This window comes from Dama dama, chromosome 11, assembly GCF_033118175.1.
Source record: "Dama dama isolate Ldn47 chromosome 11, ASM3311817v1, whole genome shotgun sequence".
Taxonomy (NCBI): domain Eukaryota; kingdom Metazoa; phylum Chordata; class Mammalia; order Artiodactyla; family Cervidae; genus Dama; species Dama dama.
The window spans coordinates 83683990-83698988 of NC_083691.1; the positions used below are offsets into that span (position 1 = coordinate 83683990).

Sequence of the window (14999 nt, forward strand, 5' to 3'; positions counted from 1 at the left end):
GATCACTTTTTCCGATCTTCCTGTCTTAATTGTGTCTTTTACACTTCTTTGAGTGCTGTATAACTCTGTTTAGTATATGCTTTTTTAGTTTTCTGTCTAGATTTAAACTTTTAATACAATAAAGAATACTCTTGTCTACATTAGGGCAGTATTACATATCTTTTGTACAACTGAGTGGTATTTACTTTGTTTCTATGACAGTATCAGTTTTACTTTTCTTTTTTGTCGCTTTTGTTTTTCTGTTTTTGTCATAACTCAGTTGTGTATTTGTGGAATAAAGTGTTTTGACCTTCCTTAAGTTTCAGGTGTTAGTGAGGAATGTCAGGGGTGTGTTTTGTTTCTGTTTTGTTTTTTGACCAGCAGACTGTCCCTGAAATTATGGGCTGTGATAAGTAGGCCCGAATAAAATGGCTACCCGTTAAAATTTATTGGTGAATTATAAACATACAACCAAAGCTTATTTAAAGAAAGCATAGGGATTCTTACAATTTAAAAATAATGTTAAGTGAGTATAATATATTAAAAGTTTTAAAAAAATTTCTTCCAGGCTACCTACATTTCAGAAAGCATCAACCTTTCTCAATGGACGCGTTCATCAAGTGGAATATACCTGTTCTATTTTAAAAAGCTTTGTGCTTAATCTTGGAAAAATTTACTCCTTCAAAATGAAAATGAGGACATGTGAGAAGGTGATTTAAGGTGTGGACATTTGAGAAAGTGTCCCGTTAGATCAGTGAACCAAAGGATACGAACTGAATAGATTAATCCTAAACACTTTAATTTTTAAACTAGGAGGATTTTGACAGAAAAACAACTCTTATTCATTATGTATTTTCTGAAATTAAAAGAGAGCGACAAGAATAGACTTAAAATAGGTGAAGATGTTTAGTAGATAAACAATGCCAGCTGTCTTCTGATGAGGATAATTCAGTGATGTTAAATCCTTCCCAAAACCCTGGTTGTGGTCCTAACAACAAGACTTTTTTGATGGGACTGATATTAAGGGAAGTGGAACCTTTGGTATAGTCAACTCAGAGTTGTAGAACTTGCCATCATCAGCATGAGTGGCTTAAAGGAGGAAATAAAGAAGCTTTCAACTAAATCCAAAACTACAGTCATTTCTTTACCGCTGTGATTTTAAGGCCTCTTCATAACCATTGAAAAAGAATTGACAACTGTTTTAAAAGATTAAAGAAAGGCAGATGTCTGCAAACAGTTCTCCTCCATCAGCTCAGAAGTCCGTAATACCTGCCACTCTTCCTGCTGTGCTCCCGGCTCCGTCTCCGTGTTCCAGCCCTAAAACGGGACTCTCCGCGCGGCTCTCTGATGGCAGCTTCAGGGCGCCGTCACTCACCAACTCCAGAGGCTCAGTGCACACAGTCTCATTTCTGCTGCAGATTGGCCTTACACGGGAGAGCATTACCATCGAAGCCCAGGAACTATCTTTGTCTGCTGTCAAGGACCTTGTCTGCTCCATTGTTTATCAAAAGGTACTGTGTATGCTACTTATATCAACAGTTTTTCTGATTAATATTGTTTCTATTGCTTTTCTATAAATTATGCATGCAACAATGAGTGAACTCATATGGATGAATCAGGTGTTTATATCCTAATTCAGACCGTTTGGGAGAGAGTCCTAATAGACTAAAAGCCTATAGTCTGAAATGTCAGCGTCTAACAGCTGCAGAGTATATCCAAGCTTTAAAATACTAATTCGGTTTGTCTCTTTAAGACCAGGAGAATCAGTGTAGAGTCAAGAGGACTTAAGCAATCTCACTGGTTTTCAGAGAAAAGTCAGCAGGTATTAATAGGAGGCACAAAAAAGGCATCAAGTGTACTTACCAAGAGGATGGGGCCCAACCATCCAGGTTGCTGAGTCCAGGTCCCCACCTTTTCTTTCCAGGGGCCCTGTGTGCCGCCCTTTTGTACACCCTCTTCATTCCCTTTCGATCCTGATTTTACTTAAACTGCCGGAGGACCACTCTCTGTCTCTTAAAAATTAGGTAAACGAGCTTTTAGTATATATCAAAGTATAAGAACATTTAAAAATTGAGGGCGATTTTATTTTCTTTCATCCACTCCTCCTCTGCCCCATACCCTGCCATTTTTTAAGGACTCTTAGCTGAATTTCTTTAGTATTCTTGATTTGATGGATGAGCTACATTTTATCATAAAACTATGCATATAAGTAGTATGAATTGGTTACACTTTCTTTTTAATGGACCAAGCCTATGTTTCAAACAAATTAGTATACTTTATGTTTTAAAAATTCTATCAGTAAGATTAATATATTTGGGTTCATGCCCCTCCTCTTACTGTTTTTGTTTCAGTTCCTTATGCTTCATGTGGTTTGTCCTTATTTTCTAATGTAGAAGTAATTAACAGTCAAAAAATGTTATGTGGTTTGTGAAAATGACCCATATCTCCTGTGTGTTAACAGTGACATCTTTTTAAATGTGGCCTAAAGTAAGATTAGATATCTTTCTGTAGATCTATAGACCATCTATATGTCTTTAAGTGTCTTTGCTTTTAGTTTCCCTTTCAGCAAATGTTAACAGAGGTTTTAATAAAATATTTTTGCTGGCTTTTAACTTAAAGGTAAGGTTTTTGACTTAAATACAGTTTGTAACTTTATTATTTCTCTTTTTTTGAGCCCTCTAGAAATCATAACTAATGTTTTTGTAGAGTTTATATTACTGAGTTTTCAACCTTTGGAAATTTTACTTAGTTGTTTTATTTCTACAGAGGCATACTGATTATCTACAGGATTGTATAGGGTTAATGTTGCTCCCTCATTAATATAGATGTGAGAATTGGGTCAGATGGGTCAAGTGCTTGGGAAACTATAATCTATGAAAAATTCTAGTGACACCAAAGAAATAGACAAGATACAGCTCAATAAAAGATAACTCAGGGTAAACTTCATGCAAATATAAAATAGAATTATTTATTACAGAGATAGCCAGCATAAAATGAATATCATGGTGGACTGAATTTGAATCAGTATTGTGGTAATAAGGGGATGTATTTGGCAAAAATATATAGCATATATGTCTCATGATCATATTGTACACTCATTTTGACATATGCTAGAATTCTAACTGTTGTTTAAGTAGAGTGAAAGAGTATTGAGCTTGTAACTAGGTCAGCTCTGTTGGGTTTGTTTGTATGTTTGTTTGTTTTGGCTGCACCACACAGCTTACCAGATGTTAGATCCTCAACCAGGGATTGAACTCAGGACCTCAGCATTGAGAACACAGAGTTCTAACCCATAAACCACCAGGGAATTCCCAGCTCTGTTGTTTATTAACTGTGTAACTTTGCATAATTTAACTTCTGTTGATTACATTTCCATATCTGTCAAATGATTGAGTTTGGGTGTTTTCTAATATGTAATTCCAGCTGTGACATTCTGAATCATTTAATCTAAATTTAAGTCTTTACTCTAGAGATGGAGAAAGGAGTATCAAGGAACAATGTACTCAAGTCCTAACCAGAAAGAAATCTTAAGGGAGACAGCTCAAGTTTCTGGGGTTCTATATAGAGGTTTCATGGATCCCTAACTTATCTGGGAGATGGAAAAACCACGTCAGAAGTTCTCTTCTTTTTATCTTCTCTCTTGTCTTGGATTCTTGCTTGCTAATCACTTACTTCAGTACCTCCACATGCACAACTCCAGGTTAACTCCCTGAACTCTGATGGGCATACTTGCTTTTCTGATTTCTGTTCTTAGTAAATATATGTATTAAACCTTCTAAAGATAGAGTACTGGTTAAATTTTAGGAAGTAGATTAACCATATGTTGTCCCTTCCCTCCAAAAGCTTATAGTCTGGTAAGGGAAACATTCACCACAGTAAAATATGAAAAGTAAAAAGTGAAGCTAAAATAAAAAGTGCTCTTCTCAGGTTGATAAAAAGATGTGAAAGGCTTCATATGAAATATAGCATTTCATCTGATACTTAAAGAATGAATAACCTTTCAGCGATAAGGAAGATGGAAGGGAAGGAGTATATACCAAGGCAAAAGAATCAGGATAAGCATTGATATGGGAGGGGAAAAGAGGAAGATTATAATTGACATTTATTTTGTGTGTGCTCTATGTCAGGAGCTTCACGCACACTTTCTACTTAATCCCCACAGCAAGTTCTGGTGCATCACACAGTTTTTTTTTTTTTTTCCTCATGATGAGAACTCGTAAGATCCATTCTCTTAACAACTTTCAGATAGAAAATGTTGTTAACTGCAGTCACCATGCTGTATGTTATAATGCCAGAACTTATTTATGTTATAATAAGAAATTGGTACCCTTTGACCACTTTATCTACCACTTTGATGGTACCCTTTGACCACTTTATCCACTGTGACCCTTTTTCCCCACCTTTGACCCCTTGGCTCTAATAATCACCAGCTCTGGTTTTTGTGGATTCCAAATGTAAGTGAAATCATGCGGTATTTGTCTTTCTCTGTTTGACTTATCTCACTTATCATAATGCCTTCAAGATCCATCCATATTATTGCAAATAGTAGGATTTCCTTCCTTTTATGGCTGAATAATATATCATTGTCTCTCTCTGTATATACACATCACATTTTCTGTATCTATTCATCTGTCAATGGAGATAGAGGTTGTTTCCATGTCTTGGCTATTGTAAATAATGATGCACTGACATGAGGGTGCAGACTTCATTCAAGATAGTGATTTCATATCCTTTGACTGTATGCTAGAAGTGGAATTGTTGGATCTCGTGGTAATTCTATTTTTAATTTGTTGAGGAACCTCCGTACTGTTCCGTAGTGCCTGCTGCTAAGTCGCTTCAGTCGTGTCCGACTCTGTGCGACCCCATAGACGGCAGCCCACCAGGCTCCCCTGTCCCTGGGATTTTCCAGGCAAGAACACTGGAGTGGGGTTCCTTTGCCTTCTCCGCTTAGTGCCTGCAATTTACGTTCCCACCGACAGTGCACCAGGGCTCCCATTTCTCCACACCCTTGTCAGTGTGTGTTGTTACCCTTTTGACAATAGCCATTCTAACAGGTGGGAGATGACAGCCTCATTGTGGTTTTGATTTGCGTTTCCCTCTTGGTTATTGATGGAACACTTCTTCATTTACTTGTTGGCGTTTGTATGTCTCTTTTGGAAAAATGAATATTAAGTTCCTCTGCCCATTTTTTACTCTAATTGATAGGTGGGACTTGTTGTTTTCTTTTGATATTGTGTTATATGAGTTCTTTATATGTTTTGGGTATTAATCCTTTATCAGATACAAGATTTGCAAATATTTTCTCCATTTCATTTTTTAATGGTTTCCTTTGCTATAGAGAAGCTTTTAGTTTGATTTAATCACAGTTGTTTGTTTTTGCTTTTGCTGCTTTTGCTGTTCATGTCAAATCCAAAAAATCATTGCTAGGATCGATGTGAAGGAGTTTACCCTCCTGTGTTTTCTTCTAGGAGTTTTATGGTTTCAGTCTTATGTTCAAGTCTGCATTCCATTTTCAGTTGATTTTTGTGTATACTGTAGGACTGGGCTTAAGTTTCATTCTTCTGCATGTGGTGGTTCAGTTTTCCCAGCACCATTTATCAAAGAGACTGCCCTTTTCCTTTGTTTATTCTTGGCTCCTTTGTTATAAATTAATTGACCATATATGCATGGGTTTATGTCTGGGCCCTGTTCTTTTTCATTCATTTAACATGTCCATTTTTATCCCAATATTGTGACTTTGAAGTATAGTTTGAAATCAGAGGCATGATGCCTCCACCTTTGTTCTCCTTAAGATTGCCTTGGGTATTTAGAGTCTTTTGTGATTCTATACACATTTTAAGATTTATTTTCTTTTTTTGTAAAAAATACCATTGGAATTTTTATAGGAATTGCATTGAATCTGTAGATCATTTTGGGTAGTATGAACATCTTAACAATATTAATTCTTCTAGCTCATGAACATAGAGTATCTTACCATTTATTTATGTCTTCTATAGTTGCATTTTGATGCATAGCACATAAAATTGTTCTCTTTCCAATGGTTTGTTATTAGTGTATATTAATAGAAATGTAATGGGGTTTTGTATATTGACTTTGTATCCTGCAACTTTACTGAAGTTTTCAATTAATTCAAACAGGTTTTTTGGTGGAGCCTTTAAGGTTTTGTGTATATAGTGTCATTTCATCTGCAGATGTACAGTTTGCTTCCTTTCTGATTTGTATGCCTTTTTTTTTTCTGTTGTATAACTGCTCTGACTAGGACTTCCAGTAAGTACTATGTTGAATAAAAGTAGTAAGAGTGGATATCCTGTCTTGTTCCTGATCTTAAAAGTTTTCAGCTTTTCAACATTGAATATGATGTTAGCTGTGGGCTGATAATATATGGTCTTTATTATGTTGAGGTACGTCCCTTCTACACTCACTTTTGTTAAGAGATATTGTCATGAATGGATGCTGCATTTTGTTAATGTGGTGTGTTGAAAAAATCCTTTCGTCCCTGGAATAAATGGCACTTGATGATGTGTTGTTGTTGTTGTTCAGTTGCTAAGTCATGCCTTACTCTTTGCAACCTCATGGACTGTAGCACGCCAGGTTTCCCTGTCTTTCACTGTCCCCCGGAGTTTGTTCAAACTCATGTCCATTGAATCAGTGATGCCATCCATCCATCTCATCATCTGTCACCTGCTTCTCCTGCCTTCAGTCTTTCACAGCATCAAGGTCTTAATGAGTCAGCTTTTAGCATCAGGTGGCCAAAATGTTGAAGCTTCAGCATCAGTGCTTCGAGTGAATATTCAGGGTTGATTTCCTTTAGGATTGACTGGTTTGATCTCCTTGCTGTCCAGGGGACTCTCAAGAGTCTTCTCTAACACCACAGTTCAAAAGCATCAGTTCTTTAGTGCTCAGCCTTCTTTATGGTCCAACTTTCACATCCATACATGACTCCTGGAAAAACCATAGCTTTGACTGTACAAACCTTTGTTGACAAAGTGATAGCTCTGCTTTTTAATATGCTGTCTAGGTTGGTCATAGCTTTTTTTCCAAGGAGCAAGCGTCTTTTAATTTCATGGCTGCAGTCACAGTCTGCAGTGATTTTTGGAGCCCAAGAAAATAAAATCTGCCACTGTTTCCATTTTTTTTCCCCGACGTATTTGCCATGAAGTGATAGGACTGGATGCCATGATCTTAGTGCTTTGAATATTGAGTTTTAAGCTAGCGTTTTTGCTCTCCTATTTCACCCTCACCAAGAGAGTATGATCCTTTTAATGAACTCAGTTTGCTGATATTTTGTTGAGGATATTTGTGTTTGTGTCATCAGGGGTACTAGGCTGTAATTTTCTTGTAGTGTCCTTATCTGGCTTTATTATCAGGATAATGATGGTGGTTTCATAAAATGAGTTTGAAAGTATTCCCCCCACATCTGTTTTTCAGAAGAATCTGAGAAGGATTGGTATTCTTATTTAAATGTTTGGTAGAATTTACCAGTAAAGCCCTCTGGTTCTTATCTTTTGTTTGTTGAGAGGTTTTTGATTACTGATTTAACCTCGTTACTATTAATTGATCTATTAGATTTTCTACTCCTTTATGATTCAAGATTGGTAGGTTGCACATTTCTAGGGATCCATTCACTTCTTCTAAATGTCCAGTTTGTTGGTGTGTAATTGTTCATCGAAGCCTCTTATCCTTTGTATTTATGTGGTATCAGTTGTAATTTCTTCTTTTTCATTTGAATTTGAAGCTTCTCTTTTTTCTTGTTAAGTCTGTATAAAGGCTTCTCTATTTTATGTTTTTAAAAACCCAGCTCTTAGCTTTATTGATTTTTTTTCTGTTGTCTTTTTAGTTTCTATTTCATTTATTTCCGCTATGATCTTTATTTCCCTCCTTCTCCTACTACTGCTTTTTATAGTTCCTTGAGATATAAAGTTAGGTTGTTTATTTGAGATCTTTCTTTTCTTAATGTAGGTATTTATTGCTATGAACTTCCCTCTTGGAACTGCTCTTGCTGCATCCCATAAATTTGAGTATATTGTGTTTCCATTATTTGTCTCGATATTTTTTTGTTTCTCTTTTGATTTCACTTTGATTTGTTGGTTATTCAGTTGTATGTTGTTTAATCTTCACATATTTGTGAATTTTCCAGTGTTCTTCCCTTCTAATTGATTTGTAGTTTCACACTATTATGGTCAGAAAAGATTGCTTGATATGATTCACTGTTCTTAAATTTATTAAGATTTGTTTTGTGCTGTAACATCTGATCCACCCTGGGGAATGTTCTATGTGTGCTTGAAAAGAATATACATTCTGCTGCTTTTGCATGGAATGTTCTGTAAATTTCTGTTACGTGTGTTTGTAGCCTAAATTCAATATTCCTTACTGATTTTCCATCTGAATTATCTATTATTGACAGTGGTTTTTTTAAATTATTTTTTATTTATTTATGGTGGAGGTGGGTCTTAATTGCTGTATGTGGGCTTTATCTAGTTGCAGCAACGGGGGGCTACTCTCTAGCTGTGGTATGAGGGCTTCTCATTGTGGTGAGGTCTCTTGTTGCCGAGCAGAGACTCTAGGCATGCAGGCTTCAGTAGTTGCGATGCTCTGGCTTATTTGCCCCATGGCATGTGTAATCTTCCCAGACCTGGGATTGAAGCCATGTTCCCTGCATGGGCAGGCAGGTTCTTAACCACTGGACCACCACGGAAGTCCAACAGTGAGATATTGAAGCCCCCTGTTATTAGTGTACTGCTCTCTATTTCTCCCTTCAGTTTTTTAAAATGTTTGCTTATATATTGAGATATCTCTGGGTGCATGTATATCCTCTTGTTGAATTGACCCCTTTATCCATTATATAATGACCCTCTTTAGCTCTTATCACAGTTTTTGGCTTTAATTCTATTTTATCTGATATAAATTAAGTACTTTTAATTATACCATACTCTTATTCATCGCTCTTAACAGTGTTGTTTGGAGAACCAAAGTTTCTAATTTTAATGAAGTACAATAAATTTTTTCCTTTATGGATGGTGTTTTTGTTTCATATGAAAAAAATATTTGCCTGAATGAAAATAAGATTTTGTCCTATGTTTTCTCTAGAAGTTTCATGATTTTAGGTCTTTTTTTTTCTTTTTTTACATTTATTTATTCTTTGGCTGTGCTGGGTCTTTGTTGCCGTGTGGGCATTTTTCTCCAGTTGCGGCGAGTGGAGGCTGCTGTCTAGTTGCAGTGCATGAGCTTCTTGTTGAGGTGGCTTCTCTTGTTGCAGAGCATGGGCTCTAGTGCACATGCTCAGTAGTTACGGCGCGCAGACTTAGTCACTGTGTGGCATGTGGGATCTTCCTGGATCAGGGATTGACCCCACGTCTCCTGCATTGGCAGGTGGACTCTTTACCACCGGGCCACCAAGGAAGCCCTAATTTTAGCTGTTTGTATCAGTGATCTATTAGTTTCGTGGAGCTACTATATGAAAGTACCACAGCTACATAATTTAAACAACAGAAGTTTATTTTCTGACAGTTCTTGAGGCTGGACATCTGTAATCAGAGGATCAGTAGAATTGGTTCCTTCTGAGGACTGAGCAAGAATCTGCTCCATGCCTCTCTCCCAGCTTCTGGTGAAAGTGAAAGACGATCAGTCGCGGCTGACTCTTTGCCATGGACGGGAGAATTCTCTAGGGCAAAATACTGCAGTGGGTAGCCTTTCCCTTCTCCAGGAAATCTTCCCAACCCAGGGATGGAACCCAGATCTCCCACATTGCATGCAGATTCTTTACCAGCTGAGCCACCAGGGAAGCCCTTGGCTTGTGTATCATGTTCTCTTTATGTCTTCACTTCGTTTTCTGTTTATAAGTATCTGACTGTGTCTGCAAATTTCTCCCTTTTATAAGGACACAGTCACACTATTTTGTTTTGTCAACTCACGTGTGTATCCTTAAACTGCGTCTATCCTCAGTTGCTTCAGTGTGTCCAACTCTTGTGACCCCATGGACTGTAGCCGTCAGGCTCCACTGTCCGTGGGATTCTCCTGGCAAGAATACTGGAGTGAGTTGCCATTTCCTTCCCTAGAGGATCTTCCCGACCCCAGGGATATGCTTAAACTAATTCCACATTATCTTGAATTCTCTGGTTTTATGAGGATATGATGTCAGGTGTGTAAAGTCCTCCAACTTTGTTCTTTTTTTCAAAACTGTTTAGCCCAATTGACATCCTTTGCATTTACATATAAATGTTAAAATCAGCTTTGTGGTTTATATCAAAAAGCCTACCAGAATTGTGTACATTATTTGTTACCTGTGTTTCATGTTTCTGATGCAGTTTTAATGAGCTTTTTAAATTTTCTAATTTCTGATTTTTCATTTTAGCATTTAGAAATATAATTGTTTTTTGTACATCACACTGCCCTGCAGTCTTGCTAAATTCACTTACTAGTTCTAGTAACTTTTAAAGTTTCTTTAGGATTCTCTACATAGATGATCTAGTCTTTTGCAAATGCAGTTTTATGTCTCGTCTTCTAATATTTCATTTCTTGTTTTGTACTGGAGGCTAAACGATACTGAGGCTAGTACAATATTGAATAGAAGTAATGAGAGGATGTTTGTGCCGTGTTCCCAATATTAAAAGGAAAGCATGCAGTCTTTTAATCATTAGGTGTGAAGTAAAGTTTTTTAGATGTTTTTTATCAGGTTAAGGAAGTTCCTGTCTGTTCCTAGTTGGCTAAAACTTTTATCTTGAATGATTGTGAATTTTATTAAACACTTTATCCATCTATGTGTTTTTCTCTTTTAGTCTGTTGATAATGATGAGTTAAATTGACTTGGAAATGTTGAACCAACCTTGCATTTGTGGAACAAACTCTCTTGGTCACCATATATTTTCCTTTTTATACTTTGCTTGATTCAGTTTGCTTATATTTTCTTAAGATTTACCTGTCGTTTTTTCTTCTGTTATCTTAGTGTGGTTTTGTTAACAGGGTACTATTGGTCTCACAAAATGATTTTGGAATTATTTCCCTCTCTCTTCTGTATCGTGAAGAAATTTGTGTAAAATTGATATTACTTTCTGAAGTGTTTGATAGAGCTCACCAATGAAGCCACCTGGGCCTGGAATATTCTTTTTGAGGAGGTTTTAAACTCAATTTCTATTCTTCAGTGCACATAAAGCTATTCAAGTGTCTACTTCTTTGTGAGTGAACCTTAGTAATTTGTGTCTTTAGAGGAAAATTTTCATTTCATGCAAGTTATCAAATCCATTATGTTCTCCCATTATCCTTTAAAATCTGTAAGATTTCTAGTAATGGTGTCATTTTCATTCCTAATATTTATAATTTCAGTGTTTATTCCCCTCCTCAGTCCTTCCTTGTTCTTTCTGGCTACAGGTTTTTATCAACTTTGTTTTCAGTGAAGTAATTCTTGGTTTTAATGATTTTTCTCTGTCATTGTCTTTCTCCCCCCTTTTTTCTACCTCCTTTGGGGTTTAACTTGCTTTATTTTTTTCAGTTTTTTAAGGTAGGAGCTTAGTCTTTTTCCCTTTAATATAAGTGCTGTGAATCTAGTGGTATAAGTTTCCGTCTAACAACTATTGTGTCTGTGTATCACAGACTTCGATATGTTTTTATTTTAGTCAGTTAACTGCCTGATTTCTCTTATGATATCTTCTTTGGTCCATTGACTGTTTAATTTGGAAGAATTTGGAGGTTTTTCAGATATTTTTCTATTGTATTGATTTCCAGCTTTATTTCACTTTTGGCTCAAGAGTATACTTTGTATGATTTCAACCTGTATATTTATTGAGATTTGTTTTATAGTGTAGGACTGTGTCCTTCAGTACATTCTGTGTGTTATATTTGCAGTTTTACAAAAATATGTATTCTGCTTTTGTATAGTGGAGTTTTCTATAAATAACAGGTCAAGTGGTTGATCGTGTTTTCTGTATCTTTATGGACTTCTTTTTATTCTGTAATGTACTAAGAAAGTAGTATTAAAATCTCCCAGCTATAATTTTAGTTTTGTTTCTCCTTTCAGTTTTTTTTCCTTTCGGTTTTAATCAATTTTTACATCATGTTTTTTGAAGCTCTGTTACTTGCAAGCACATTTGAGATTTTTACATCCTTTGATACATTGATCCCTTTTACAAGTAGAGCTTTTCTTCTTTATATCTTGTTATATATCTTATTCTGAAGTCAACTTTGGTATTAATATAACCATTCCTCCTTTTTTGTTGTTTAGTTTTTGCATTGTGGAACCTTATCACATGTTTTTGCTTATAACCTCTCTTATACCTTCATAAGTAATGTGGGCTTTTTGTAAAGTGCATGTGGTTGGGTCATGCTTTTTAAATTTAATCTGTCAATTTCTGCTTTTCAAGTGTTTAGACTGTATTTAACACAAGTTTTAGTATAGATGAATTAAAATATATTGTTTTTAAAAAAATATATTGTTTTTTCTCTTCAGGTCTGGAGTCATTTTCTCTTTTTCCTAGCTTCTTTTAAATTGAGTATGTTATATAATTCCATTTTGTTTTTAACTATTGTTTTATTGTACTCCTAAAATTCCTTTTAGCAGTTGCTCTAGTGCAAGGGTCAGCAAACTACATCTTTGGGCCAAATCTGCCCCGTTATCTTCTTCTACAAATAGAGTTTTTGGGAACATAGCATGCTTGTTCATTTGTATCTTGCCTATGGCTGCTTTCGTGAACAGCAGTGGACGTAAGTAGCTGTAACAGAGACTGTATGGGCCACCAAACCTAAAATAATTACTCTCTAGCCTTTTATAAAAAATATTTGCCAACTGTTGCTTTATCATTATCTTATCATAAACTATCTTTCAACAGTATCATACCACTCTGTGTAATGTAATGCATTCCTTGGAATAGTATATTTCTATTTTCTGTCATCATTTGTGCTGTTGTTGTCACATACTTTATTACTGCATACAGGTGATTCTCATTACTTGTGGTATTTATAACATGATCTCAAACATTGTATTAGTGAATACTGCATCATTGCTTCTAGGGAAAACACAGGGCTACGTCCCTGTGAGCATTCAGGATACATTTTTGTCAGCCAGTAAATACATAACCTTGTTTTGTATATGTTTCTGCTTAAAAACACCTTATTTAATGTATATATTGTTGATTCGTTACTATTGACCTCATGTACAGAAGCCGTGTCACTCATGCCTGAGTGGAGTTCATCTAGCACACATTTTCTCCATAAGGCGCATTGTAGCCTTCCTGCGTTTAGGGACAGTAGACAGCACATCAGGACTGTGCTTGGGGCCATTTTAAGCAGAGAAGTCACCGTCAAAAAGCCCCCAAATTCAGAACACGTGGCACTAAATAGACCATGAAAAGGACATGCATTTTACACTGTGAGAGCTGAAACAAGAAGGCAAAAGCATCACCTTGTTCAGTTTCAATTGGAAATATTCAGAGTGACAGATTTTTAACCTTTTATGCATGTCTGCAAATGACTGATAAAGCACAGAGCGTATTGATTTTGAGGCTTCATGTAAATTTTAGTAAGTAGGCACATCCACAGATGCAGAATCTGCAAATAATGAAGATTGACCTTTGTTACAGATCTTTCAGTAAGTTGTTATTCTTCTTGCTTTTAACAGTAAATTAGGTTTTTAGAAAGTTAGAACTGAGAAAAATGATCTTTTATGTTTATCCACTCACTTAACACTTTCAGTATTTCAGTATTTCTTTATTTCAGTATTACTTTATGTTGGATCTGAATTGTATGCAACATGTCTCTTTCTCTGTCTTCATTTAGATTTTTCTCTTCTTGGTTTTCAGTGATTTGAATATCATATGCCTTACTGTGGTTTTCTTTTTGTTTTGTTGCTGGAATTTAAGCTTGGTCTTGAGAATATAATTTCTTCAACTTTCGAGAATTTGGTATTCATTGAACCTTCTTAATCTTCTCCTGTATTATTTCTACCACACTTTCAGAATTCTCCTAAACATCTTGTTGTTTACTTTCCTTCTCATCTTCTATCTAATCCAGACTTTCATCTGAAACATGTTGTTATTGTTTAGTCGCTAAGTCATGAGTGACTCTCTGTGACCCCATGGACTGTTGCCTGCCAGGCTCCTTCTGTCCATGGAATTCTCCAGGCAAGAATGCAGGTGTGGGTTGCCATTTCTTTCTTCCTGACCCAGGGATTGAACCTGCATCTCCTGTGTTGAAAGGCAGAGTCTTCACTACTGAGCCCCTGGGAAGCCCATTTAGTGCAGTAAGAGAGCTATATTTGAATTGTCTCCAGGTTGTGTTATGACCACGCCTGAGCTAGTGCATTTTTAAAACTGTTTTCAGTCCCAGCCTACTGTGAAAGTAGATTGGAGTGTAAACCAAGCTCCTTGTCAAAGTTTTCCGTGATTCAGTCATTTTTGATAAGTTTTTCAGTTGGTTACACATACTTTGACCATTGCAGACTTTACTTCAGTGCTTCAGTGTTTGTTTCTTTTTCCTACAAAATCTTATCCAATACTTTTAAGCGGGTACACTGGAAAATTTTCTAATTACCCTTCAGTGAACATTTCCTAATGAGCAGCTTTTTTTTTTTTAATGTCAACATTTTAAAAGTATTTACAAGCTCCATGTATGTGGTTGGGTGCTTCTGTGCAACTTAAATGTGACTTAGTTTGTAACAGTGGTTTTCAACCTTAACTGCACCTGAGAATAACTGGGGAGCCTAACAGACCCTTTCCTAGACCAGTGAAGTCATGCTTCTTGGGGGTGGAGAGTTTGCATAAGTGCTCCATCTGTGACTCTGTTTGTGCTTGTCGTGAGCAGCCAAAGTCAGGAACCTCTACTTTAATGGAAATTGACAAGCATAAATGGCCACACAAGTAATAATCTGAAGATATTTTTTCTAAGTATTTAAAATTGTATAATTTGTTGTATGAGCTTGATATCATTGTTTTCTACATACTGGTAATAAAGTAATATATTTTTAAGACATCTGGTAATGCAAAGATTCGGTAGGGCAGAAACCAGTACAACATTGGAAAGCAATTATCCTCCAA

At 36.1% G+C, this 14999-nt stretch overlaps 1 protein-coding gene across 5 annotated transcripts in view; it reads left to right on the forward strand.

Annotated features, from left to right (window-relative positions):
* Positions 1-14999, forward strand: part of PRKD3 (protein kinase D3) — an 87592-nt gene that overhangs the window by 6805 nt on the left and 65788 nt on the right. For 3 of the 5 annotated variants that reach the window (XM_061155590.1, XM_061155592.1, XM_061155591.1), the window contains exon 2: positions 548-1490. The exons of 1 other annotated variant lie outside the window; for it this stretch is intronic. In XM_061155590.1, the coding sequence (XP_061011573.1) occupies positions 1203-1490 (288 nt within the window). In that variant the 5' untranslated portion in view covers positions 548-1202. Of the gene's footprint in view, positions 1-547; positions 1491-13359; positions 13556-14999 lie in introns of those variants that run through there. One more of the 5 variants, XM_061155593.1, reaches the window with a different exon arrangement.